This window comes from Mauremys reevesii, linkage group 1 (assembly GCF_016161935.1).
Source record: "Mauremys reevesii isolate NIE-2019 linkage group 1, ASM1616193v1, whole genome shotgun sequence".
In the NCBI taxonomy this organism is placed as follows: Eukaryota; Metazoa; Chordata; order Testudines; family Geoemydidae; genus Mauremys; species Mauremys reevesii.
The window spans coordinates 354,846,706-354,873,712 of NC_052623.1; the positions used below are offsets into that span (position 1 = coordinate 354,846,706).

At 45.9% G+C, this 27,007-nt stretch overlaps 1 protein-coding gene across 6 annotated transcripts in view; it reads right to left on the bottom strand.

Moving 5' to 3' along the window:
• NRF1 (nuclear respiratory factor 1) overlaps nucleotides 1-27,007 on the bottom strand; it is a 117,461-nt gene that overhangs the window by 24,430 nt on the left and 66,024 nt on the right. For all 6 annotated transcript variants that reach the window (XM_039519893.1, XM_039519889.1, XM_039519891.1 and 3 more), the window contains exons 6-10: nucleotides 25,568-25,726; nucleotides 24,111-24,308; nucleotides 21,943-22,044; nucleotides 15,228-15,385; nucleotides 9,688-9,812 (exon numbers count right to left, since the gene is read on the bottom strand). In XM_039519893.1, the coding sequence (XP_039375827.1) occupies nucleotides 9,688-9,812; nucleotides 15,228-15,385; nucleotides 21,943-22,044; nucleotides 24,111-24,308; nucleotides 25,568-25,726 (742 nt within the window). The remainder of the gene's footprint in view (nucleotides 1-9,687; nucleotides 9,813-15,227; nucleotides 15,386-21,942; nucleotides 22,045-24,110; nucleotides 24,309-25,567; nucleotides 25,727-27,007) is intronic.

Sequence of the window (27,007 nt, forward strand, 5' to 3'; positions counted from 1 at the left end):
TTTGGGGCATTGAAACAAGCAACAATTATATGTTTGTAATCATATTTGGCATTAGAGTCAGGAACAGTGCCCCCCCTTTCCTAAAAGTGCATACAGCAAAGAGAGCTTGGCTGGAATTTAAGGGGCAGCTTTGGGGCTGATCTTGTTCTGCTGCCACGGTTAGACAAATCCTGCTCTGAACTTGTGAGCCAAGCAAAATGACTCTGGATGCCATTGCTATGGGAGAGGGAGGGAATGCCCCACTGGCTGCTTTGCTGACTATAACTGTGTTTACAACAAAGTGCAGTGCAGCCCAAGCACTGCAAAGCAAATTGCCCTTTGTTATTTAATTAGTGCAGCTCTTTGGGATGACACCATCCAGCCCCACCATTGTAGGGAAGCAGTAATACGACCCCTTCTACATCTCTGAGCACTTACAGCTCCCTGTGGTCACGACTGCTTGAAAATGGACCCACGCAGTCCTGGGACTGAGATGCTCAACTGAGGGACTTGTTTTTTAAAAAATTTGTCCATCTAGCTGTGTGTGTCCACACAACACCACTTGGCAAGAAATGCCAACTCAACCGTCTATCATTCCCCACCCCCAAATAAGGTTGTTCCCTCATAATCACTCCTCCTCAGGCAAAAGCCGGAGACTGACTAGTCAAAGTTGCCTAAGTGAGTTAGGCACCCAAATCCCATTGTAATTCAGGATTTGGACACGGAACTCATTCAAGCAACTTGGAAAAATCACAGTGCTAGTGACACTGGGTGCATCGTCACTAGGAAGAAAGGAGTTGCACTGAGGAGCCAGAACTCTTTCTAGTGTGATCACACAGAAATGGTGGTTACACTTAGGGTGCGGGAAGCAGAACGGCTTTTAAATCTCCCGGCAGAAACGAAATCCACAAGCTGCGATTTTTAAGATGCACATGGAGCTAGGGGCCCAAGTAGATGCCGACGTCTCGTTGATATCAGTGCGCTCTCTTCCAGCTCAGAGCAAAGGGGAACATATTGCAGTGATGATGAACAAGGCGGGCTGCTGTCTATTTCTTTAAATGTAATGTTAATGCCTTGTAATCAGCTTTAATTTTTAAACAGACCCAGCCCGCCTGTCCATTTCCCCTAATTCATGACACGTGGAAGGTAAATGGCCCTGTGCTTAAACGAGGACAGCATCAGCTGTGACAGCTGGAGAGACTAAGTCTCAACTGTCTGATAATAGGAGTGGATGTCTAAACTCTTTGCAAGGGGGGGGGAGAGGAACAGGGAGGGCAAGGGAGAAGGGAGGTAGGGGAGATGCTACGAGATCATCAGGGAGATGGGAAGCAATGTTTTCAAACAAGGCATATAGTTCACTGTATTAATGGGAAAGTCTGAAAGAGGACACACGAGGGGGGGCAGGCAGGGTAGCCTCTCCAGATTTGCTGCTTGGCTTGTACGGAGCATGCTCACAATCACTGAGCATGCTCAGTAACACTGCTGAAGCCGGCTGCCCTCACTCCACCCCTCACTATTGGCAGGGCACGGGTCGCCCCAAAGATACTAGAGATGCTCCAAGCAGCGTTCAAGCTGAAAGGGGGCTTGGTGGGGCCTTCCAATTGCTGACAGTTCACCCTCCTCTCTGGAAACTTGTAAACCATCGATGGCTCACAGGGATGCCTCTGAGAAGCAAGGGGGTGGGGGTGTCTTTAAAATGTACCAGACTGCACCCAATAGACAATTAAACACAAATCCAAGCAAGAGATGACCACAGATGTCCCTACAGGGCCAATCCCTCTCTCCTTGCAAATGACTCGATTCAAACACAGGTTGCAGAGATAAAAAAGGCAGCCTGAGAATTCAAGGGAGCTGCTGGGGCAGAGTCATTCGTGTGACAGAAGCACCCAAACTGGCAGGTGACACTCCCCACTCCCACCAAGCTGATGACAGTGGAAAGAAGAAAATGGAAGCAGGTATATCAGCTGCACTTTGCATTTATAAAGAGCCTTTCATCCAAGGATCTCAAAGCGCAGCACAGTCCCCCAGGCGGGTATTACACCCAGAGTAAAAGGAGGCACCCAGAGGGTAAGCGACTTGCCCAACGTCATACAGCGGGAGACCTAGGAATGGAACCTGCTTCCAGCTCCAGTCCCTGCTCTAACCACTAGACAAAACCGCCCTGTCTGTTGTAATCAAGGCCTTAGGAAAAGCTTGCTTAGAGCATGTGTGCCTGCAACATGCCCATGCTTGTTCTTGGGGGACCAAGGTATTTGGATTAAAGGAGAAAGCAGGTATCCAGGGCAGTACACAGTCAAGTTCTCGGCAAGACTGTTTTTAGCCCCAGTTGATGGGCAGACACATCTTGATGGCAGCAGCCATCTCGTCACCAGTCCTATCCTGTCAAAGCAAAGGAGGGCAGCCCAGTGCCAAAACGCCAGCCTATGCTGGGGGTACAGTCAGCGCTGGCAAAGATTAACGCTCAACAGCAAGCTGGGGTAGTGACAAGAACATGCAATCCAGCATCCTGGGTTTTAAAGTGGCAGCGTTTGCCTTGCAAAGGGGAGCAAACATTGTTCTGTGCCAGCAGGGCCCAGCAACACAGACGGTGCCAGTGGAATAGGGATCCCCGCCACTGAGCCAGTTCTCAGGCAATGCTTCCCACCCTCAGACCAGAGCATCAAAAGGCCCAGTCGTAGCTAATCTTTCATTGAAGTGCTGGGAGTCAGTGCAGCAGAGGAAGCAGACTGCACTGAGCCATTTTCTGCATGTGATCAGAAGACTGCAATTCCTTCATCATGCAAGAAGCGACTTCCTGTCTACCTTGTGGTTTCTCCTGGTTTTGGATGCCAGCAGGGAAGGAGTGCAGGCATAGAGTGAGCGAGCATATGCAGAAAGTAGCCAATGCAAATCTTTGCCAGTCATCTGACACAGAGAATGCTGGCCTCTCCCTTCGTCTGGTCCATTCAGAAGGCATCTGCTACGATCATCTTCCGTGCCACTTCTTCAGCCCATGTTTGAATCCCCCTGCCTCAATGCATTAATTCAAACTACTTCTTCTCAGACCCTACAAGAACTCTGCCTCGCTCTTTTGTCCACAGATCTCTAATGAGGCCATTCCCCCGCTGCGCTCAACACCCCATTTGGGCAATTTTCCCGGAAATTGAGACTTTCAAGGAAAATATATTTTTAAAGGTAGTTTGGTGTTTACACCAGATTAATGTGCAAGTTTCCCTTCGGTTTTGATTGTGCCACCACAATAACCAGATCTTCAATGCTCTGCACCTCCCTGCCCCTGAGGCATTCCAAGGCAAACACAGGTAGTTTCCCATTCTACAAGTTTGTCGTATGTATTAGTCCCTTGATCTTTATTTTCATTCTCGAGGTCTTTGGGTGATGCACACAATGGGCCCCTGGCTCCTTTCCCACCATTCCTTTTCCTGACACACTTTGAATTGTAACAGTTTGTACAGAGCCTGACAGGACCCTAACTGTCCCCACACGTCTGGAGGTCCACCTGCTGCACTGACATGCTCTCCTGGGTCTCATCCGCATAGCCCTTTACACGGCGGCAGAAACAGGTTTCCACCTGGTGGCTGTTGCTTAGTTTGATCTTGCCCAGGAAGTACAGATCCCTCAAGCAAGCAGAGGAAATTTGCTGCATTCCATCTGATTTTTATATCTCAATCGCATCGCTAATTGCCCTCATGTGGTGGTATAAAGCTGCAAGTGCCCGCCCCTTTGAAATGAGAAATAACCATCTAAATGCCTGTTTACCCGACGCTGACTTGTGAGGCATGCTTCTATACAGAGGCCTATTTCCTTTGTTTGCGAAAGCACAGGGCTCGATAATCCCCCTTTGCTCACGTCAAACAGGCCTAATGCTCTCTCCCTGCTTTCATCACAGCCTGATAATCCTGCCTCGCCCTCACCTGTAAGCCTGTCTCATTTCGGTCATGCTGAAAATTGTTATTGAGAAATTTACATCTCTTTGGCAGGCTCATCTTCATGCCCATCTGCACCCAGGACAGAAAACCAGCAGACAAATTAGCATGATTAGCTGTCCTTCTAGCCCCACAGATGCCTAGACTGGAAAAGCGAAGGGTCTACATGTCACAACTGAGGGGCACCAGCTAAGCTATAAGCGGAATGGAAGAGCAGGGGATGCTACCAGTCAGGATTGAGGTGCATCAGCAGAGAGCTTTTGGGGGTTGGAGATGCACACTGGCTGCACCCAGCTCAAGTCACTGTAATTAGTTCCCCAGTTTGCGCTCAGCTGTTTCGCTCTAAGATCAGTGCAGGCTTCCTTCCTGACAGCCCCAACTCCTTCCCCTGCTCCCAAACTCATGTGTTCTTTTAACTCACGCTCTGTAGTTGGGAATCCCTACAAGTTAACTCAGACAACCCTTCCTCTTCTTACAGACTGCTGAAAAAGCCATTTATTCTGCAAAGCCTTCCAGCTGTAATGACCACTGGCCACTCTGTGTTGGTAAAATGTTATATAATGGACCCACTGATGCTATTAGACTAAGCTCTGTGGGGCAGAGATTCTGGTCTGCCTTTGGCATATTATACCTCCTGGCCAAGGCTGTGTACAGTTATGGCCCTCTATAAAGAATATGCAGGCACAAAATTCTCCACTATTTAAAAATGAAACCTCATTGAGAAACTTCACAACCAAAGATGATCTCAAGCCCCAGATCCACTTAAAAAGGGAGGCTGGAACATAGGGTGACCAGACAGCAAATATGAAAAATCAGGATAGAGGGTGTGGGGGGGAATAGGAGCCTATATAAGAAAAAGACCCAAAAATCGGGACTATCCCTATAAAATCAGGATATCTGGTCACCCTACTGCAACATGAAGCGATCCAGTCAATGGGAACTGCACTGCCTGGCTGTGCTGCAGTCTCTCCTTCCTGACAATCTTGAAGAGTCTGTCTCCCTGTCCCTATCCATCTAACCTAGGGCTGTCAATTAATCGCAGTTAACTCACGTGATTAACTCAAAAAAATTAATCACGGTTAATCGCAGTTTTAATCGCACTGTTAAACAATAGAATACCAATTGAAATGTATTACATATTTTGGATGCTTTTTTACATTTTCATATATATTGTATTGTGTATTGTAACTAAAATCAAAGTGTATATGATTTTTATTATAAATATTTGCACTATAAAAATGATAAAAACAAAATAGTATTTTTCAATTCACCTCATGCAAGTACCATCGTGCAATCTCTTTGTCGTGAAAGTGCAATTTACAAATGTAGATTTTTTTTTTTTTGGTTACATAACTGCTCTCAAAAACAAAGCAATGTAAAACATCAGAGCCTACAAGTCCACTCAGTCCTACTTCTTATTTAGCCAATGGCTAAGACAAACAAGTTTGTTTACATTTACAGGAGATAATACTGCCCTTTTATTTACAATGTCACCAGAAAGTGAGAACAGGCTTTTGCATGGCACTTCTGTAGCTGGCATTGCAAGGTATTTACATGCCAGATATGCTAAACATTTGTATGCCCCTTCATGCTTCAGCCACCATTCCAGAGGACATGCTTCCATGCTGGTGACACTCATTAAAAAAACAATGCTTTAATTAAATTTGTGACTGAACTCCTTGTGGAGAATTGTATGTCTTACCCGCATTCTGCCATACATTTCATGTTATAGCAGTCTTGGATAATGACCAAGCACAGGTTGTTCGTTTTAAGAACACTTTCACTGCAGATCTGACAAAACGCAAAGAAGGTACCAATGTGAGATTTCTAAAAATAGCTACAGCATTCAATCTAAAGTTTAAGAATCTGAAGTGACGCCCAAAATCTGAGAGGTACGAGGTGAGGAGCATGCTTTCAGAAGTCTTAAAAGAGCAACACTCCAATGGGGAAACTACAGAACCCAAACCACCAAAAAAGAAAAATCAACCTTCTGGTGGCATCTGACTCAGATGATGAAAATGAACATGTGTTGGTCCACGCTGCTCTGGATTGTTATCGAGCAGCACTCGTCATCACCATGGACACACGTCCTCTGGAATGGTGGTTGAAGCATGAAGGGACATGTAAATCTTTAGCGCATCTGGCACGTAAATATCTTGCAATGCCGGCTACACCAGTGCCATGAGAATGCCTGTTCTCACTTTCAGGTGACATTGTAAACAAGAAGCTGGCAGCATTATCTTCTGCAAATGTAAACAAACTGTTTGTCTGAGTGATTGGCTGAACAAGAAGTAGGACTGAGTGGACTTGCAGGCTCTAAAAGTTTACATTGTTTCATTTTTGAATGCATTTTTTTTTGGTAAATAATTCTATATTTGTAAGTTCAACTTTCATGATAAAGAGATTGCACTACAGTACTTGTATGAGGTGAATTGAAAAATACTATTTCTTTTGTTTTTTTACAGTGCAAATACTTGTAATCAAAAATAAATATAAAGTGAGCACTGCACACTTTTTATTTTGTGCTGTAATTGAAATTAATATATTTGAAAATGTAGAAAACATCCAAAAAAGTTTAAATAAATGGTATTTATTCTCTTATTGTTTAACAGTGCAATTAACCGCACAATTAAACGTGATTAATTTTTTTAATCACTTGACAGCCCTAATCTAAACACAGGCTTGGTCAGGCTCCTACTATCAGCTACTGCACCTCCATGTGAATTAAAATGCTTCCCCTTCTGCATGCTAGCAGGTGTTTAACCCTTGCCCTATGCCTGCAGTGCAGTCCATTTTCTCCTATCAGAGCCCTTTCCAATTCCCGCCAACTTTACACACAGATGTCACTACAGTCCCATTTGCCTGTCTAGAATATTGCAATATTTTCTTTCCAATTATTTAAGAACACAGGATTTTGAGGCAACAGCTCAGACTGTTGGGTCATCAGCTCCAGTATCCTGACTGACAATACCAGACACTCCAGAAGAAGGAGAAACCCATCATGCACTGAGACAGTTTTACACTGCAGTGAAGCAGGAGATTTGATTTCCCTTAGCTATACATGTTACTGCTCATAAGATTATCCACAGCCCTTTTTCAGTCCAGCAACAGTACGAGCTACTCTACCTCTGGCAATACTGAATTCAGCTCTAGTTCCTGGGGTGTCTAATTACAAAGAAAAGTTTCCCCTTTATAATCAGCCTTTTTCTCCTGGAATAGGGGTATCACTTCCTGACAATAGATGGAAAAACAACAATATAATGGAGGGACATAACACAACCAAGCAAGGAGGGAAGAATTACATCTAGTGGCTGAAGTAAAGGAATAGGAGTTAGGGCACTTGGGTTCTATTCCCTGCTCTGTCAATGACTCTCTGTGTGACCTTGGGCAAGTCAGTTAAACTCTATTGTCTCCATTTTGCTATCAATACAATGGGCGTAACAAACTTCACATCACCGCCTCCCTGAGAGGTATGGAAATCAACGTTTGTAAAGTGCTTTGGTATTCTGGCATGACAGGAGCTAGAGAAGGGTAACAGATTTTTAGAGAGGAACATTTATTGGAAATATTAGTAAGTTCAGTCTTTGTTAGAATCACTGGGCAAGGAGAATTTTCAGGTTAATTCAGTCGCTGTTCTAAGATATCTCCCCCTTCTCCTGGCTGCAGCCAATCACATCCAATCACTCACATTTAATCTCCCACTGATGGAATTGCATTCTGAACAGCTTATACTGATTGGCTGCATCAGATGACTAAATGTTTATACCCCGGCAAATCCTTACTCTGAAACCAGGGGAGAACTCAGACTAAAAAAAGGTAGATGCATACGGTGGGGAAGGGTGAAACAAATTTTGAATGGCAATATGGAAGTTGAAAATTCCTCTTCCCTGTCTGGGGATGGAGGGCAGTCTGGGCAGACAGCGGGAATTGATATCAAAGTCGCCATCCATCCCTACAGGGAGACGTATTAGCTGGTTACATAATAAAACTAACTGCATGGTGCTTCCAAGGACTACTGCAGAGACAAAGACCTTCCCTTTAATGCCACCAGAGATTACAGCAATCAAAGAGGAGAGGAAACAAGGGGAGGGATTGCGGGTGAAGTTCTGTGCAGAGAAAAATAACGCAAACAGTCTCTTTCCTAAATGCATTGTAAATCCCATCTGATTTCAAAGTCTGCTATAAAAACTCTCTTGCATTAAAATGATTTTAATGCTGGATGAATGAGGTAGAGTGACTCAGGTCCTGAGGCGGGTGGGAGGAATTGTCCAGAGGAATCCAGAGCATGGAAGCACTTTGGGAACAGACCAAAGGGAACATGCCTGACAGATTTGCTAAGCCACTTTTTATTCTTAAAGGGACACCAATGTGCTTTTCTTAATCTGACTGATTGTAAAACCTTCCTGGAAGCTTGAAAACAACAGGTCACTTCTTTCTGGGCCCTTGTGTTGACAAACACGGATTCCTTACAACCTTCGCACCAGGTTGCTGGTAGAGCACTACCCAACACAATTCTGCGGCTTCTTTTACTTTTGGAGGGGAATAGCATCCTCGTTAACAGTTTTAGAAACAGGGTTTGCAGGTTAATTTGTGCTACCCCTTCGGGCTGGTTGACTCCATAGCAACAAAGCCAAATGCAACATTAGTGAAAGTTGCTATTGTTTTTTCCATTGCGTTCTTTGACAACAGAATGGTGATGTTTTAGAACACAAAGAACATTCCTAACCAGTTATTTCAAGGTAGGTCAAACATGAGGCGTAAACTATTAAAGGTGCTGTATTAGGTATGGAACAGAGCAAAAGAGAAAGGCCATCACTTTGCAACCTGGTAATCCACTACTTTTTTCTTTGGCATTTATAATATTTAAAATAGTCCAATCCTTTAAAGCTGCATTTCCTTATAACTGAACACATGCCACACAGTTCTTAGGTGCAGACGGGTAAACAGAAGTTCAATTGCATTATCAAGTATTTTTAATGACTAATGCATTTCATCCCTGAATTTGGAAAGCAATGCTTTGTTTACCTTGGCAGTTGAGCAAAGGCAGAACAAGACCATGGGACAGTTACATGTGGCTAGTTAGTATTAGCTACAAATGCTGATATTTGCCTAGGACAAAGGGATTCTGATTAGGGTCTCTAGGCACTCTGGTAATATTAATAACCACTACCAAGCAGCAATTATGGTTGGCTAATTACAGTAGACACCACTCAGAACAGGCACTCAGATACTGTGAGGTGTACCACAGAAAGGCCTACAAGGAAAGCAAGCAACAGCCCGAATTGTGCTATGAAGAAAATAGAAAGAATAGGGATGCATTCACTAGCGTGGAAGGTGCCACCAAAGCACAGATACGCAGCATCATAGTGACAGTTCTCCAGCAGCCAAAGAGGAGCATGTGAAAAAGTCCCATAGACGGCAAGGAAATCCTGGAGGGTATCCCCTTGCAGTCAACTCTCAGCCAAATTCCGAGGCCACCTCAAATTCCAAGGCCAACAAAGACCTTTTTAAAAGGTAAGAGGTGTAACCTGGTTCATGACGCTCCATAGTGGTGAAGCCTTCCTTACAGCAAAAAAGCCCAACATCCCAGGTAACTTTCCCTTGCGGGGGATCAACAGGACCTTCTTGCTAAGCAAAATTCCTGGTCTGTTACAGCTCACATTAGGACTTTCTCCCTTTGTTTCTCATATAGTTTGGGTTTGTTCTGACTCATCCCGTCATTCTGGACTTGAGGGTTGAAGTGGAAACCAAAATGAAATCCAATTAAATATTTATCTACTCTTACCATTAGCATCCTGGACTCCAGTAAGCGCTCCCACCGCTGCGGCAGTTTCACCAGACAGGACGATTTGCCCTCCCCCTTGAAGGGTGGCTTCCGCAAGCGTGGCGACAGCATGGGCGGCTGCTTCACTGCAGGTGGAAGGGACAGGAAAAAGAATGATTAGAAAAAGAGAGTAACTCGGCTCTCATGTGTTTGGCTTTAACCAAGTGCCACAGAAAGAGATCACACATGCCAGGGGGGCGAGAGCTCTCAGCAGCCCAAAGGAACTGAAATGATTGTGCAGTGAACATATAGTGGAAGACGGATGAGAGATGGTCTAGATGAAATTGGTATAAGGTGGGTCATAGCACCTTCCTCTCTAACCGGGGGAGTACTCGACCCAACCCCCCCACCCCCGCCTCAGGCCCACTCCAACTCCATCCCTTCCTCCAAGTCCGCACACCTGCTCGGCCCCGCAGTCCTGCCCCTGCTCAGCCCCCGCTCCGCCTCTTCCCTCCCCCAAGCACGCTCCATCCCTGCTCCTCCCCCCCACCCTCCCAGCACCTCCTGCACGCTGCTGAACAGCTGTTCTGCAGAGTGCAGGAGGCGCTGGGAGGGAGGGGGAGGAGTTGATTGGCAGGACTGCCAGTGGGCAGGACGCACAGAGAGGGGACGGAGAGAGCTTGGCTGCCAGTGGGTGCTAAGCACCCCCTAATTTTTTTCCATGGGTGCTCCAGGAGTGAAGGTTATGCTTATAAATTCTGTGGATGGCACAAAGCTGGGAGTGGTTGCTAGTAATTTGGAGGACAGGATTAGAATTCAAAATGACCTGGGGCAAATTGGAGAATTGGGATGAAATCAACAAGATGAAATTCAATAAAGACAAGTGCAAAGTACTATACTTAGGAAATAAAAATCAAATGCACAACTACAAAATGGGAAATAAGTGGCTAGGCAGTTGAACTGCTGAAAAGGATCTGGGGGTTACAGTAGATCACAGACTGAATATGAGCCAACAATGGGATGCAGTTCCAAAATTGTTATATGCAAGACATGGGAGGTAATTGTCCTGCTCTACTCAACATGGGTGAGATCTCAGCTGGGCTACTGTGTCGTTCTGGGTGCCACAATTTAAGAAAAATGTGGACAAACTGGTCAGAGTCCAGAGGAGAGCAACAAAAAAAGAGAAGAAGTTTAAAAAACCTGACCTATTAAGGTTAACAAGTTAACTAAAACTGGGCATGTTTAGTCTTGAGAAAAGAAGACCGAGGGGGGAATGGGACACATGACACACACACACCTAATTAGTCTTCAAATATGTTAAGGGCTGTTATAAAGAGGACTGTGCTCAATTGTTTCAATGTCCACTGAAGGTAGGAATCTATCAGGTTAATCTGCAGCAAGGGAGCTATCGGTTAGAGATTAGGGAAAATGTCCTAACTATAAGGTAGTTAAGCTCTGAAATAGGCTGCCAAGGGAGGTTGTGGAATCTGTGTCACTGGAGGTTTTTAAGAATAGGTTAGTGAAATACCTGTCATGGATGGTCTAGGTTTACTTGGTCCTGCCTCAGCGCAGCGGGCTGGATTAGAGATGACCTCTCAAGGCCCCCTCCAGCCCTACATTCTATAAAATGATCCAATTGGCCCTTCCCAGCTCTAATTTCCCCTATTCTAAAATCCCTCTTCAGGCACATGCAGTTTCCTTAACAGCCTTTTGCAGGGGACTTTTGAAAAGTGCAGGTAAGTTATAGCAAATGGTTTTCCCTTATGCACTACTTTGTGGCATAAAAAATTCTAACAAACTGGAGAGGCAGGATCTTCCTGTACATAAACCATATTAGTTTTTCCCCATTAAAACACAATTTCCTATGTGTTTTGTAATTCTACCTTTAATAATTGTTTCAACCAATTCACCTTACCCTGAAATAAGGCTCACTGGTCAGTTATTCCCATGATCTCTTCAGCTCCTTTTATCCAAGGCCAAAAGTTTGCTACCCTCCAGCTCTGTGGTTTAATAGCTCATTTTAATGAGAGATTAGCAGCAGCGTGACCTGTTGCTATTCATATGTTTGTTCCAGAACCTCTTCTTCAGATAGCTGAATATCTGACAGTGCCTCACCTTAATTACCTGAAAAAGCAGATACGTCTTCTGCAGTGAAGATCAATGCAAAGAAGCCATTTAGCGTCCCTGGGATCTTCCTTAACTGCTCCATGGTAGTCCAAACGAACCTACCCCTTTTCTTGCATGCTTCCTATGTGTTATTTGTTTTTATGTCCTTCCCTCTTGACCATTTTAATTTCCATCATAGATTTTATGTTCCTTCCAACTGACTTGGTTTGGGCTGGATTTTCAATTCCAAACAATGTCTGTTTGGCTCACAAAACCTCCCGTTGCTATTTGACCATACCATTGTGTTTTCTTGCCTTCTCACTTCCTTTTGCCTAGGAAGTATGCCCCACCTCCTGAGAATCTGCACCGGTATAAAGGTATTTCTAGCATGCGAAGACCAGCTACAATAAACAGACTTCACTTGCTGGAGCCGCCCAGCCTCCCAGCCACGAGAAGCACTTATTTAAATCCACTTTCAAGGGCAATTTAACATCCCAAGGAACTGTGAAGGCTGCATCACTGAAAATAATAATAGTGCTTTGCTATACAAAAGCACTTTCCATTTCTGATGACCTCCCCAAATGTTTATCTATTAACTCAAATGGCTGTGCATTAAGCGTGCACCCATTTACATGCACTCTCCCACATCCTCTCTTGCTGGAAGTTGCTCCTCTGCTTCCCATCCCTAAACCGATTACAGAGATTGCCTCATTTGTCACAACTGCACACTTCTTGCTCTTTACAATGACAGCACTCTACCAGGTACCCCTAGAGACACCATGCCAGCACCCGATGGAGCGATGGCAGCTTTGTGCTAAAATTAGGTAGAAACCTTCCAAAAGCTGGTAATAGTTGCCAGCTCTTAAGGACCAGGGTGTCCTCAAGGCCTAGTGACAGGTGGGAGATCTCAGCTCACAAGACTTCTGGCCAATTAATGAATAGTACACCTCTACCTTGATATAACGCTGTCCTCGGGAGCCAAAAAAATCGTACCGTGTTATAGGTGAAACTGCGTTATATCAAACTTGCTTTGATCCACTGGAGCGCACAGCCCCGCCCCCCCAGAGCACTGCTTTACCGCGTTATATCCAAATTCGTGTTATATCGGGTGGCGTTATATCGGGGTAGAGGTGTATTGTGGGGCTATGTAGGCTGGTAGCCAATGCCACAGGCCTACATGAGGGATGCAAAGTAAAAGTGTGGGTAAGACTTCAGGGCCTTCATGAATCACACCTCTAGCCCCTGAGGAAAGTAGATCAGTATATTCCCACCCTCTAATACACTTCCCAATGTCAACATCTCAACACTTCTATGAGTTTCTGCAGGTAGCCACATTCTCCCTTATACGTGATAAACATTTGAGTCAGCTCGTTAACAAGACCTCCTGAGGCACCATTACTCTGCTGCCATCAGAAAGCAACCTGCATTGTCACAGCAGAAGGGCCTGGGCTTTGTATTTTCCCCAAAGTGCACATTGCTCCCATATCCTACATCTAACTAGAGCAGCCAAACCGTTTACTGAATACCTCACCTCACATTCTGAGGCTCCTGTGCACCTTCCCCCACTCCCTCCTGAAATACAAAGCTGGCTAAAGAGAGAGGCATTGCAGCGACCCCCAGGTATTGCTACTAGAGTTAAAGGAAGAACAGTTATTTCTACTAAGGATTCTGATTTTCAGAAGTTAATTCTGTTATTTAATTTCTACCTGCCTAAAAGTGGCTATCCAGTGGGACCTGGGCGTGAGAAAGAGACAAATTATACATGACTAGGCTTGGCAGAATTCAATGTTTAGTTTTCACTGTTTCGATGGACTCTATCAATGCGTATTTTTTTTCAGATTTTTATTGATCTCCATATTGAAAACCGCTCCTGAGACAGAGATGTGTTAGGCAGTGGAATAATCTACAAAAATGGTCAAAACCCTAGCCATTGACTCATTTAAAAGTACACCGGAAAAAGTTCTTGTGAATACTACTGTAAGTGGCCATCCTACAGGTGAGGAGGGGTGGACTGTGTGAGAGTAGGCCTTCGCTACAATGTTATGAATACTTTGCGGGGGGGGTTCAGTCGTTTTTCATATCATCTCCTGAAGAGAGTCACCCAGGGTTTTTTAAAAAGTGATTTTACAGACGGCAAGTCTTTATCAGTAGATAAAGTTAATCAATATAACACAGTGACATACGTGACCATGTTCCGAAAGATACCTGAATCTGGATCCCAGTCCTGGCCTCTTGCTGGGAGTAACGCAGAGGCATTGCATTCAGTCTATGAGAAGAATGCATTTCAAGAGACTCGGCAGCAACCCCTCCCATTGATTAAAAGCGTGGCACTGTTTGGTACGAAAGGGGGAGAGATGGGATCGGGGTGGGGAGGAGAGAGTGATCTGATTGACACACCCGGGAAATAGTTCTGGACTAGTCCTGGATCCTGCTGCAACAGAAACGTGGAATCAGTTTGTGGAATGCAGCTGGTACGAAGGTGCCTGTTTTAACAAGTGGTCTGTAGAAGAGGTTCCTGGAGCTCTACACTAACATTTCATGCTTTGCTCTTCTCCTGGCAGGATCAACCCCTGTTCAATAAACAGACTCCAAAAACAAGGAGGCTGAGTGCAAATGCAAAGCACAAATATAAGATAAACCAGGTAGGAAAACCCAGCTGGGTTCAGGCAATGAGCAATAATACCCCTGCCCTTTGGATCCTTCTCCATCTCCTTGTGTTTGGGACAGTCTCGCTCTTCTCACTCAAATCCCTTTCTCAATAGTCTTTCAATATATCTTTCAAAATGACCTCTGCAAGGTTCCTGTTTCAACCTCAGACCAGCACTCCATGCCCTCCATCAAAACATTCTTCTGCAAATAACCAACAACAGGGCTCATTCTAAGCCAAGAGCTCTCCAAGCAGGAGGAGAAATCATTATCCAGGCAGCTCATTTCAGCTTCCCTGCTCTAGAACCAAACACAAGAGAAATACAACAACTAGCCTGGAAGAGAGATTCTGATTTCATGTTAGAAGAGACCCTACTGCCACCCACCTGGTTAAATCAGCGTCATCCCTTTATCAGAGGGGCCCTCAATAATGTTGACAGAGAGATGGAGCTGCTTATTTAACAAGTGCTACAAGCACATTATAGCTCTTATCTGCTGTAAGTGGACACTCAAGGGACAAGAGGGATGGGTACTATATGTACCTTCCATAACAACACATTTCTATTTCTGTGAGCTTCCTCATATTACAATGGGACACTAGAAAATGATCTATGAATGCTTTGGCATGGATGGGTTGGAAATTCTCTATGGAAAAATCTCTATGAAAGACCCCAGACAACGCTCTTCCAAATGTATCACTGGCTTCTGCGCTGTCCTCATCATGAGGGATAGCAAATCTGGCAGAAAGGGCTCCCTCTTTCAGTGACCTTACCCCATTCAGTCCCCATAGCTCCTCCTCCCACATGTACCTGTTCAGCGCCATGGTAACAGTTGCTCCTTGTTGCATCTCTTGAGATGCTGCCACTGCTGCTTCTGCCAGCGATGCCACCGCCTGCGTGGCCTCCGAAGCCTGCGTCGTCTGGATAGTCATCTCACCCCCCTGTAGCGTTGCCCAGTTCTGCTCCACCTAGTTGGGTGAAGAGAGAAAGAGAAAAGTTCAGTTTCCTTGAACCTTTCCCACAGCTGGGTGGCTACTTCTTAAAAGGGGTAAGTCAAACACTTGCAAGATGTCTTTGAAAAATCCTACACGCTTTGATTCTTCTGTACACAACACCCTGACAGCACCACTATTGGAAAAAAGAGGTGCCTTGGGAGCAATTTAGAAACTGAGCTACAAGGAACATTTTGGAAACGATCCAATCACTTCTCATTCACTATCAAGGTGTTGACTCCCACTTCTGATCGACCCAGGATGCCAGCCTCCATCGCCTACCTATGAACTTTCAAACACTTGCATTCGTGATTTCTCCCATACTGCCCCACACACGTGGGAGAAACCCCCTCCAAAGATACAAAAACTACCTTGTTATCCTTCAAATCCCTCCTTTGCCATGATGCCTACAGATGATGTACCTATTATTTTTAAATTATTTGTATGCCCCAAGTGTCTAGGATCCCTAGTCATGCACCATAGTTCCAGGTGCAGTATAAACACAGAACAAAATGTTGTCTCATTATTTCCTTGTATTCCCTCATTTGTATGCCCACATCCATCTGTTTTCTCTTGTATTATACTTAGGCCTGGATTACACTGGGGGGGGAGGGGGAAAATCGATTTAAGTTACACAACATCAGCTATGTGAATATCGTAGCTGAAGTCAACATACTTAGCTACTTAACTGCGATAAGTCGACTGCTGACACTCCCCTGTCGACTCCGCCTCTCGCTCCGGTGGAGTACCAGAGTCAACGGGAGAGCGCTCGATTTATCGCGCCTTCACTAGACACGATAAATCGACCCCCACAAGATCGATCGGTAAGTGTAGACATGCTCTTAGAGTGTAAGCTCTTTGGGACGGTCTTTTTGTTGTGTGTTTACACAGTGCCTAGGACAAGGGGGTCTGGTCCATGACTAGGGATCTTATGAACAATACAAATAATAGTCACATTTGGAAACAGTTCTGTTCATGTCTTTTAATTATTTCAATATATCTCATTCTCTCTTAACTAAGGACATTTACATGCATACAGAATTTCGTGCTTGCCACAGAGTTCACCTTCTCCTAGCTGATCACTCTCCATCCCAGTCTATACTCCTCCAGTTGGGACCTCACGTGTATCAATGAGTGTGTGGTCACAAATAGGATGGGAGGCAGGAATGAGCATCAGGAACAAAAGATCATAGAATCAGAAGATGAAGGTTCTTCAACCTTCAAAGAGCTGTGGACCATTTTATAAGAGAAAATTCCTCTCACAGACCCATCCCCGCTCCCAGCTGCGTAAGTCTCTTTATTGGCTGGTGCTTAAATGTTTCATTCAACTGATCATCAGGAAAGGCTCCACAGACCCCTGACACGGTATATGGAAAGGGAAGAAATCTACTAGATCGGACCCAATCCATCCCATCTAGGCAAGGCTTTTTCTTTCAGTTTGTAGTATCCTCTTACCCATGGTGTCAGAGGTGAGGGGCGGAAGCAGAGTCTCAGGTCATTATCTATATATAGTATATATGTCAGCAAGCCCTCTAGCCATTATCAGTTGCCATTTTCCTTGAGGGATCACGTCTGAGCAAGAGTTCAATGAGAGATCGGTAGAAGGACAGGGGTGGCCACATGGATTAGTTCAGGGAGACCATTCCAGGGGGACGGTTCCATGCACAAAGGGTGGAGTGGAAGAAGGTGCAAAGATGATGCGGGGGAAGTGTGGCAAGTGAACAAACAGCTGATGATGGCTAACCTTTATGGTGGAGTAGACAGAGCTGCTCGATCAGATACCAAAATGGTCACATAGAAAAGATCCTGAAGATGATGCGAAGAATCTTGAATTTGATGCGGTGGAGAAAGAAAGGTCAGTGGAAGGATTCAATGTGGCAGGAGAGAAGTGAGTTATTTAGACAACAAGGAAGCAAGCGCAAGCTAATTTTAACAGCTGTGTTTTGTGTGGCCTGCATCACTCACCCTTCCAGTCATCAGGGAAGCCAGAGGGGAAGTGGTTCCAGTATCAAGAAAGGGATGGTTGAAAGTTTAACGTCCGTATACAGAGCCAAGAAAGGCTGGGTCTTAGAAACGGTATGGGAGAAACCACAGCAAGATTTGTGCATCGCCTAGAGAAGTGGAGCAAGGGAGAGGGAGGAGTCAAAGAGGACTCCCGGGTTGCAAGGCTGGTGGCGGGGAGGAAGAGGGCATTAACAGTGAAGAAAGGGAGGGAAAACAAGTGTTTGGTTCTGGTCACATCAAGCTCAAGCTGATGTTCAGACATATGGAAAGATGTCATAAAACAGGCTGAGATGAAGGACTGGATGTAGGGAGTTTGGTCAGCAGTGGAGGGTGAGAAGATTTGTGAGAAGGTGTAAGGATGACAGGAGAAGCCAGGAGAGCAGATGAGAGGTGCAGAGAGAGAGAGAATAAGAATGGGCTAAAGATGGAGCCCTATGAGACCCTAACAGAAAGTGGGAGAGGGAAGAATCACCATCCCCACTGAAGAAACAACTAGAGGTGGGAGGAGAAGCAGAAGAGGATGGAGTCACAAAAGCTGAAGGTAGATTTCAAGGAGATGAATGACTGAGCCAAAAGCAGCAGTAGTTGAGGAGGAGGAGGATGGAGTAGAGATTTGGCTAGGAAGATGCCATTAGATATCTGGGTGAGAGAACAGTTTCATGGGAGAGGATCAAGGGTGGAGATGGAGGAACTCGAAGGCAACGGTTGTAGACTGTATTTGAGTTTGAAGGTGAAAGGAAGATGAGGTGTAAGTTAGAGAGGCAGATGGGGTCAAGGACTTTTTCTTTTTTAGGCTGGAAGAGACCATAATAGGCTTGTATTGTGAGGGGAGGAAGCCAGATGAGAATTAGAAGAGGAGAGTAAGGATGAGGCAGGAGGAGAGATTAGAGGAAAGCAGGCAAGACACCTGTGTGTTGGTAATGGGGAGGAGGAGAGTGTACTGGGGATGGGAAGGGGGTAGTGTTGGGTCTCATCAAACTTCTCTTCGAAAAACTCAGCAACATCTTATGCTGGAGGGTACAGGAGAGGGAATCGAAGGCAGCAAATGATCAGCTGCAATTGCTGGCCTCTGAGTCAAGAAGGCAGGAAAAAGTAATGAAGCTTGACCAGGAAGAGTGCAGAACCAAAGCAGAGAATAAATCTGTAGCAAAGGAAGCCTGCATAGCCGCAAGACTTTCTACGGTGTGTTCACTGGCAGTGGCACAGAAATGAATGAAGCAGATGGTGGGCGTGAACCCGGGTTGGAGGTTGTTGGAATGGACTTTGCTGTGAGTGAGAGGTGCAAAGGAGTGGAGGAATGATAGTGGAGTGGGGGGATTCAGCTGAGTTAACAAAAGATAGAGAGAAGAGAGAGGGGGAAGCTGGAAGTTGTAGAAGAGTCATTGACATCAATGGACTGTAGGTCTCGTCTGGGCTGGGGGGGAAAGGCAGGAGACAAGTGTGCAGTGTTGAAGGAGATGAAGTGATGGTCAAAGAAAGGGGGAACTTGATGATGAAAAGCTCCGAGCAGAAGCAGTGTGTGGTGAAGAGGTCAAGGGAGTGGCCATTTTGGTGAACTGGAACGTTGATCCAGGGTGAAGGTTACACAAAGAGGAGAGGTTTCAGAGTAGCAGCCGTGTTAGTCTTTATCCGCAAAAAGAACAAGAGTACTTGTGACACCTTAGAGAGGAGAGAGGACGATGAGGGAAGTGGCTGCAGGATCAGATGGGGCATCAATGCAGAAGCAGAGGTCACCGAAAATGAGGTAGAAGAGATTGCAATGAGAGAAAGCACGACAGCCAGGAGTCAAAATGTGAGAGGAAGGAGGATGAGAAGGAATCAAGAGGATGGTAGAGAAGAGCCAAAGGGTTTGTTGGTCTCAGGGAGCGTGGCGGCAAGGAGTGAGAGAGAAGCATAATACTCCCACCATTTCCTCTAGGCACACCAAGAGACAAGGTGTGTGCAAGAAGTTGGCGCTGCACGAGAAAGTGGCTACAGAGGCAGTGTTGGGAGTGGAGAGGTGTATGTAATCCAGGTTTCTTTACGTGCCCAGAGACCGAGGGAGTGAGAGATGAAGAGATTGTGGACAGCAGAGATTTTTTTTTTTTTTTTTGAGACAGAACAGGAATTCCAGAGAGATGGAGAGGGTCAAGGTAGATCGCATGATGCTGCCTACCAGCCTTGACAAAGTCCCCTTAACAAAGGAAAAGGCTCAAATCTCCAGACACTGATAGTAACTTCCGGAAAGGGAGGAAGGTTTCTGCCACATCATCCAGGACAGGAATGGAGTGTGAGGTGCTAGCTTGGACTGGGAGGGGAACCCCAGGTAAGAACACAGACACTTGGATTAGAAGAGGTCCACCACCAAACTACAGTCTGTCTACATGAGAAAAGTTTTACCTGTTTAATAAATCGGTTAGAACTTTGTGTTGACAAGGGTGAGATTTTCAAAGACAAGCTCCTAACTCTCATGGAAAGTCAATGAAGTTAGGCATCTAATTGCCATTTGTGCATTTGAAAATCTTCCCCAAGGCCTAAAGACAAAGATAACAGGTCCTGAAAACCCTCTAGTGAATATGAAGCACTTTTCAAGGCCAGAGCCCCAAACAAACAGCTTGTGTCTATTCATTTTTTCAGCTGCAAATGCTCTTTAATACTGAACAAAGCTGTTTTGTGCTGCCACCTATTGCCATGAAAACCTTATCCTTACGGAGCAGAATAGCGGGACCATTCCACTCCATCACAAGGATGGTACTTCACTGAGAAACCTTGGCACGTGTCCAAAAGGGAGGACAACAACTTGCAGTGAAACAGCAGTCTCTTTAAATTAAAGGGGGGGGGGGGCGGTTGGGGGCAGAGGGAACCGAGAAAGGCAATTCCAGTACCTGTCTGAGTTATAGGAATGTTCTTTATACAAAATGCATTTTGTTTCTCGATTTAAGGAAATTATATAGGGTTTTTTTTGTTGGGTTTTTTTTTTGGCACTGTAAATGTAAGTGCTTCCTCTTTAAAAGCTTGGCATGATCAAGCCCTCAGTGGGAAATGCAGCTTTGCCAAGTTTGAAAAATCTGGTTGACAAATATATAAATGAGTAAAAATGAATGTACTCTACTGGACAGTGCTTTTCTTAACATTTACACACCGCCCTTTAGCAGAGGAAAGTGCAAGCCAGTTACACCGTAACTAAGTCTCAATAACCCTTAGAGGTGCTGCAGAGACATGTTCCCAATCTACTCATAGGGAAATTGAGGCAAAGAGAAGTTAAGTGGCTGGCTCTGTTCCTGGCTCTGACTCAGGAAGTCCTAAACCTTAATCCCCCTGCTGTAACGACGACTGGTGCTCTAGGCTCAAGGGTTATCCAGAAAGCACATGAATAAGTATATCTGGATAGCTGCATACAGAACACATACATCTGCTATTATTCCAATGGACACTATGACTGAGATTTACATGTACAAAAGTTAGGAAATTCGGCACTTAGGGTCTCCTAGTAATTGTGCATACACACACCCTGAGTCACAGTTACCACAACATTGCACTTTCTGACTTTGACCCATGTAAAATATCAACGACAATGTTGCGTTAATGTTGATTTCAGTTTTTAACACGTCAGCGTGTGGCACTAGGCTTTTGCATTCCCAGTAAAGACTTACCGTATATACTCAATCGTAAGCCGGTTCATTTATAAGCCGACTCCCCCAAGATGGATAAGTAAAAATGGAAACTTTATAACTGTTCATAAGCTGACCCTATAATTCAGGGGTTGGCAAACTTTGGCTCCCGGGCCATCAGCATAAGCCGCTGGGGGGCCGAGATGGTTTGTTTACCTCGAGTGTCCGCAGGCATGGAGGTAAACCTAAGTAAACAAAGTGTCCCGGCGCGTCAGCTGCTTACCTTGATGGGCCAGGACAGCAACTGGTGGGGAAATTTTTTGGGGGGGAGAAGCTGGGGGTCAGGGGAGTAACCCCTGTGACCATCCCCCACGACCCCACCCCTAGCCCAGGACCCTCACACTCTCTCCATCCCATCCCTTCCCACCTTATCTGGGAAGGGCCAGGGGAGGATGTCTTTGGCCTTGCGGAAGCTGCTCTGGTGGGCCAGATCGGGCAGCGCGGCCGCAGCATGTTCCAGCAGGCTGGGCCGGGCGGCGTGACCACAGCCTGCTCTGGGGGGCGGGGCCGAGCGGCACGGCTGCAGCCTGCCAGCCCCGGAGCTGCAGCTGCTTCGGAGGCTGGGGGAGAGCAGCGTGGCCAGAAGCAGAGAGACTCTGGCCCCACCTCTTCCCTTCTGGCTCTGCTGGCTGGGCTGCCTCTCCTCGCTCCCTCTGTTGGGGGGAGGGGCTGTGTCCCACAGCTCCCTCTCTGTACCCGTTCATAAGCCGACCCCCTTCTCTGGTGCTTCCCTTTTTTACTAAAAAAAATTTGGCTTATGAACAAGTATATACGGTAAGTGTGAAAAATGCAAGTGTGCCAGCAATGTCCATTAGATACACACAACCATAGCATGTGCTGCATACCTGAGAAATATAAACACGACCCACGCATCCTTACCTCTCCATCAGTTACCGCGGAGTAATTGACTTGTGCAACGGTAACTGTGGTAGGCAACTCGGAGGCATCGGCCAGAGTGGCAACTGTAGCACCTGTGCCAACCTGCAAAATACCACCATAAAACAGTCGTCAAAATGCAGCTCCCGCCAGCATTGTTCCCCTCAGGAATCCACAGTTACATCTCTGCTAAAGGGACACCCAAGTCCTCTAGACCCCAGATCACCTAAAGGGAAAACTGAGGAAATGTGTGTCCCGCACTGATCACTATTAATACCCAGCACTTACCATATATAGGGCTATTGCTTTTCAAAGCATTTTACAAACATGAATTCATCCTTAGCAGCCCTGTAAGGTATGGAAGTTACCTTCATCCCCATTTACCAGCTCGGAAAACAGAGGCAAAGAGGTTTATAGCCTGCTTCTAAGAAGCGCTGAGCACTCAAACCCCCACAGAGATGAATAGGAGTGTGGGCGCTCAGCATCTTGAAAAGGAGGCCATAAGTCAGTAGCTCAAAGGCAAAGAGGGAGTCTGCAGCAGCAAGCTGGGCCAACTCACAGCAGCTCAGAGAGCACCTTTTCTTTTATTGGGGGGGAGGGGGGCAGAGAGGAAAGAGAAGAGGTAGCAAAGTTGCCATCTCGTGCTCCATACTAAGGTCATGTCTACACCACAGGGACTGTAGTGACACAGCTACAACGCCCTAGGCTTTGCTGGCATAACCCTGGAGAGCAGATGCAGCCTGCAGTGACAGAAGGGGGTTTGCCCGTCACTGAAGGAACACCATCTCCCCAGGTGATGGTAGCTAGATCGACGGAAGCATTCTTCTGTTGACCTAAGCTGCATCTACACCAGAGGTTAGGATGGCATAGCTACAGCGCTCAGGGGTGTGGATTTTTCACACCCCTGAGAGCCGCAGCCATGCCAACTTAAGTTTTAGGTGTAGACTAAGCCTAAGCTTTTATTTAAAACTACTCCAATCCCTAGTCCTCACAGTTGTGAGCACTGCCATGAAAACGTGAAACAAGCGTAAACCAATGCAGTGAGGTGTACCTGCAGACAGCTTGACTGAAACAGCTCTGAGAGGTGTTTGCAGCCCCATTCATTTTAATGGGTGTTAACCTTGACAGCTAATGAGAATATCAATGTCAACACTTAACTATTTCAACTGTTGATCACAGCACACCTGGAAACAAGAGGGATGAGTCAGCTGAGGTCAGTTTTGTGTGTTTTGCTTTAAGACTCTTATATAATAAAGACATGCACAATTTACTGCAAATGGCATCTTGTTTCAACATCTCAGGCGGCTGGAGGTTGGTTTAAGCATGGGTGGTGAGTACCACTCCTTCAAGTACTATGACCACTGCCTAAAGCAGTGGCTCCCAAACTGTGGGTTGTAACCGCGAACAGGGTTGCACCATCAGCTAACGGGGTCATGGTGATCTCTACTGTGCTGAGAACGCCATTTTGCTCCACATGCTGTGACCTTGCATATGCAGTGCATGCGAGGTCATGATGCATGGAGGATGCCATTTTGTAGAGCACACACTTTGCATGCACCATACATATGGAGGTCACAATGTGTGGAGGATGCCATTTTGTAGAGAAAAACGGCATCCTCTGTGCGGCGTGACCTCACACATATGGTGCGTGCAAGGTCACGCTGTGCAGAGGTTGCCATTTTGCTCTTCAAAATAGCGTCCTCCATGCTCTCTGGGATCCCAGGAGGAAATTATTACAATGGGTTTGTGCCAGCAAAAAGTTTGGAAACCCCCGACCTAAAGTATTGTGCAGAAAATCCCGTCTTATTTTTGTTGCGGGTGTCACAAAGACATATGTGCAATGATACTCCGGAAAAGTTATGTTTGTTGAAGAGGAGATATATGTAATATAATATCTGGAGTCAGCAATGAAGGGAGCAGTCTATGCCTCAGTTCCCTCTCTGTAAAATGGACATAATAGGGGTGTTATAAGGATGACTGTATTCCTCTTTCCGTTGTGAGGAACTTACATATGATGATAATGGAGGCCACATAAGTACCTAAGATAGACAGACTTGAGATTCCTGAAACATACAGGTTAAGCCAACAGCCAAAGGTGTATAGTTAAAAACTTCTGTCAGACATGGCCACTCAATACAGTGTGTGTGAAGGGACAGGTGGGCTCTGCTCACCTGGATAAGGGAGACAGTGCCATCAGGGTTACTGAAGGTCTGTACCACCGTCTGTGATGGGACCAGATGCGCTATACTATGCGTAGCTGCAGTCTGCTGCTGTGTCTGTTGATCCTCAAAGGCATAGAGTAGGTCTTCACGCCCATGCTGCTTGTAGCAGTTCTTCACAATAGTCCGCAATGCTTGGGTCCAGGATACCTAACAGGAAAAAAGAAAACAGTCAAATTAAAAGAAGAGTGCAAAGCAGAATATCCATTCAGCAATTCCCCCGGGATCTGAGCCATGTAAATCTTTAGTTGGCTTTCTTCAGGGCTATTTTTTAATCAGTTTTCCCCCCCCCCAAATAAAAACAAAATCCCCCCAGAAAACACACCCAGCCCCCTCCATGCCTCCAAGCCCCACGGTTCGTGAGCCACCCTTCGGAAGCAAGCCAGCATGCGTACAGTCTGCATCCACATGCCACTTTACAGAACAAGGCTGTAGGACCATGGGGTGGAGGAAATCTCTCTAGTGAAACAGTTCGGCTTCAAACTTTCAGAGAGTTTAACTAGGAGTGAAAAAAACAAAACCTTTTAAAAAAGATGAAGTGAAGAGCAGACTCCGATACCATAAATCCCGGCTCAACCAGGCCGCCCCCCATGAGGGACAGCTGCAGTCTGTGGAAGGATTTGATCCTGTGATTCACAACATTTTTAATGCCCCTTTATGATAGTTGGGTAGACAGGTATCTCCCACTCCTCCTTAGCTTCTTTAAATGTCCTGAGATACTTGACGTGTCCCTTTTTCTGTCTGTTCTCTCTCATCCTTTTCTCATTTCCTCTCTCTCCCCACTACCCCTGTTCTCTCAGTTAAAGGAAGGGCACACGCTGCTCTGCTTGGTGAGGTGGGGTGACCACCTCTGGTTGCTCTCTTTGGGCCTGGGACATGTTCTATCTAGCAGCTGAACTGCGTGTTTGGGAGAACAGAGACACAGCTTGGGCCTGTGAGCCACTTCCTTAGCCTGTATTCATGAGCTGCTACTGTGGCCAGCTGGATTGGGAGTTACCCACCACAGGAGTCGGGGGCAAGGAGAAGAGAGGTGGGGTTAAAAAATACCATAGAGCAAATTAGCAATAGGAGTCAGAGTGAATCCAGGAATATGCCTCTTTCACCACCTTCACTGCTCTCCTCTGCCCTTTGCACCCCTTGGACTAAGCTGGGGGTTAACCCCCCAGGGTGGCAACAAAGGGGCAGACGGATGGTTGTCATGGAGAACTGGGGGACATCCAGCCAAGATATGGAACTGAGGAGGAAGAGCTATCCCATATGATTTGGGCACAAACTTTTAACCATGGCATGGAACCAGGGAAGTTTATGACCTAGCTGTTCTTTCTGTCACACAAGAGGGAGGCTCAAAACATAACAACCCACTCCCAAACCCCAACAACTGCCCAGAAGGGTTAGTGACAATACCACACCCTCTGTTTCTGCTCCTCTGTACGGACATCACTGCGAACGTTTGCCCATGGAATATCCTCAGGCCACCAAATGGGTTTGCAGCTTTCCTTCCCCCAGCCTGGCTTCCCACGGCCTGTTGAGTACTTCAGCATTTCGGGGATGAATGCTCGCAGCTGCGCCTGAAACGAACAGCACAAGAGGGTTACAACTGGAAATCCCAGTTTCTTTGGGTGGGGGGTGGTTAAGGTTAGTTTTATAAATTACTAGATTCCGATTCCACCTGGAAATGATCAAACTACCCACTGGAACTGCCCTGAGCACACCTGAAAGCATGTGATGAATCCCTCTTCACCTCACCCCCTGTTGAAAAACAGCTCACTGTTAGGTCGTGAGATAGTGACAAACGTACGTCAGCCAATTAGAATAATAAAAGCAAAACATGCCCTATATTACTGCAACGTTAAGGTTCAAAACTACAGTGACGAGAACCAGCCATCCCAGTTAAAATCAGTGAGGAAATGCCGAGCTAATGCTCTAACAGCAACCTGAATGTAGCTGTTCTGCATATCTTGTATGGTATGCATTGCACAGGGATGTCACAAAGACAGCAGGGATTCAACAAGCTCTGCTATCCAATACCACCCACAGGAGAAGTCACAGCAGGAACAGGAGGCATTCCCCCATTGCTAGAACTGTTGGACAGCTCTGTGTAAGGTGGTCTTTTTTTCATGCTCCATCTGAAAAAAATAATCGTCTCTGAATGATTTTCCATAAGAAAAAAGTCTTTTGTCAAAGAAAGAGAGGAGGAGATGCATCAGGCTGACTTTTCGAGAACATTATGGGCAAGTGTAAAGAGAGGGATGATGTTTCAGCTGAGACAAAAGCATTATTATCGCGAGAAACTATTTTGAGAGAGATTTGCAGACCAGATAACACCACAAAGACACATTAACAAGAATGTGACTTACTACTAGCAGTATCATGAATTCCGCACAGTATGTTTTTAGATCATGTACATTATTATTATTATTTATATTACCGCCGTAGGACCTGGAACCCATTGTGCTGGGTGTTGTACAAACACAGAACAAAAAGATGGTCCCTGTCCCAGAGAGCTTGCAATTTAAGCAATGCTGATCACTGAGACACCCAAGTGTCAGATGTTTCTCAGAGAAATAGTCTAATTTAAGACAAGAACATTCTCTTCCCCACCACACACGCACGCCTCCTCCCACAACCTTCAGTGACTCTGGTGGCAATCCATTTGAACTTCGCTCTCACAGTTGCCACCAGAATTCCTGGACGCAACTAGTCTGATCCAGCCCCAAGAGCCTGCAGTACTAGGAAGCTCAGGGAAGAGGAATCATTTGCTGCTGGTTTCAGCCATGACAAGACTTCCAACTAGCAACACAGATGTTGTTTACCCCACTAGACAACTATCAAGTATTTCCAATTCTCTG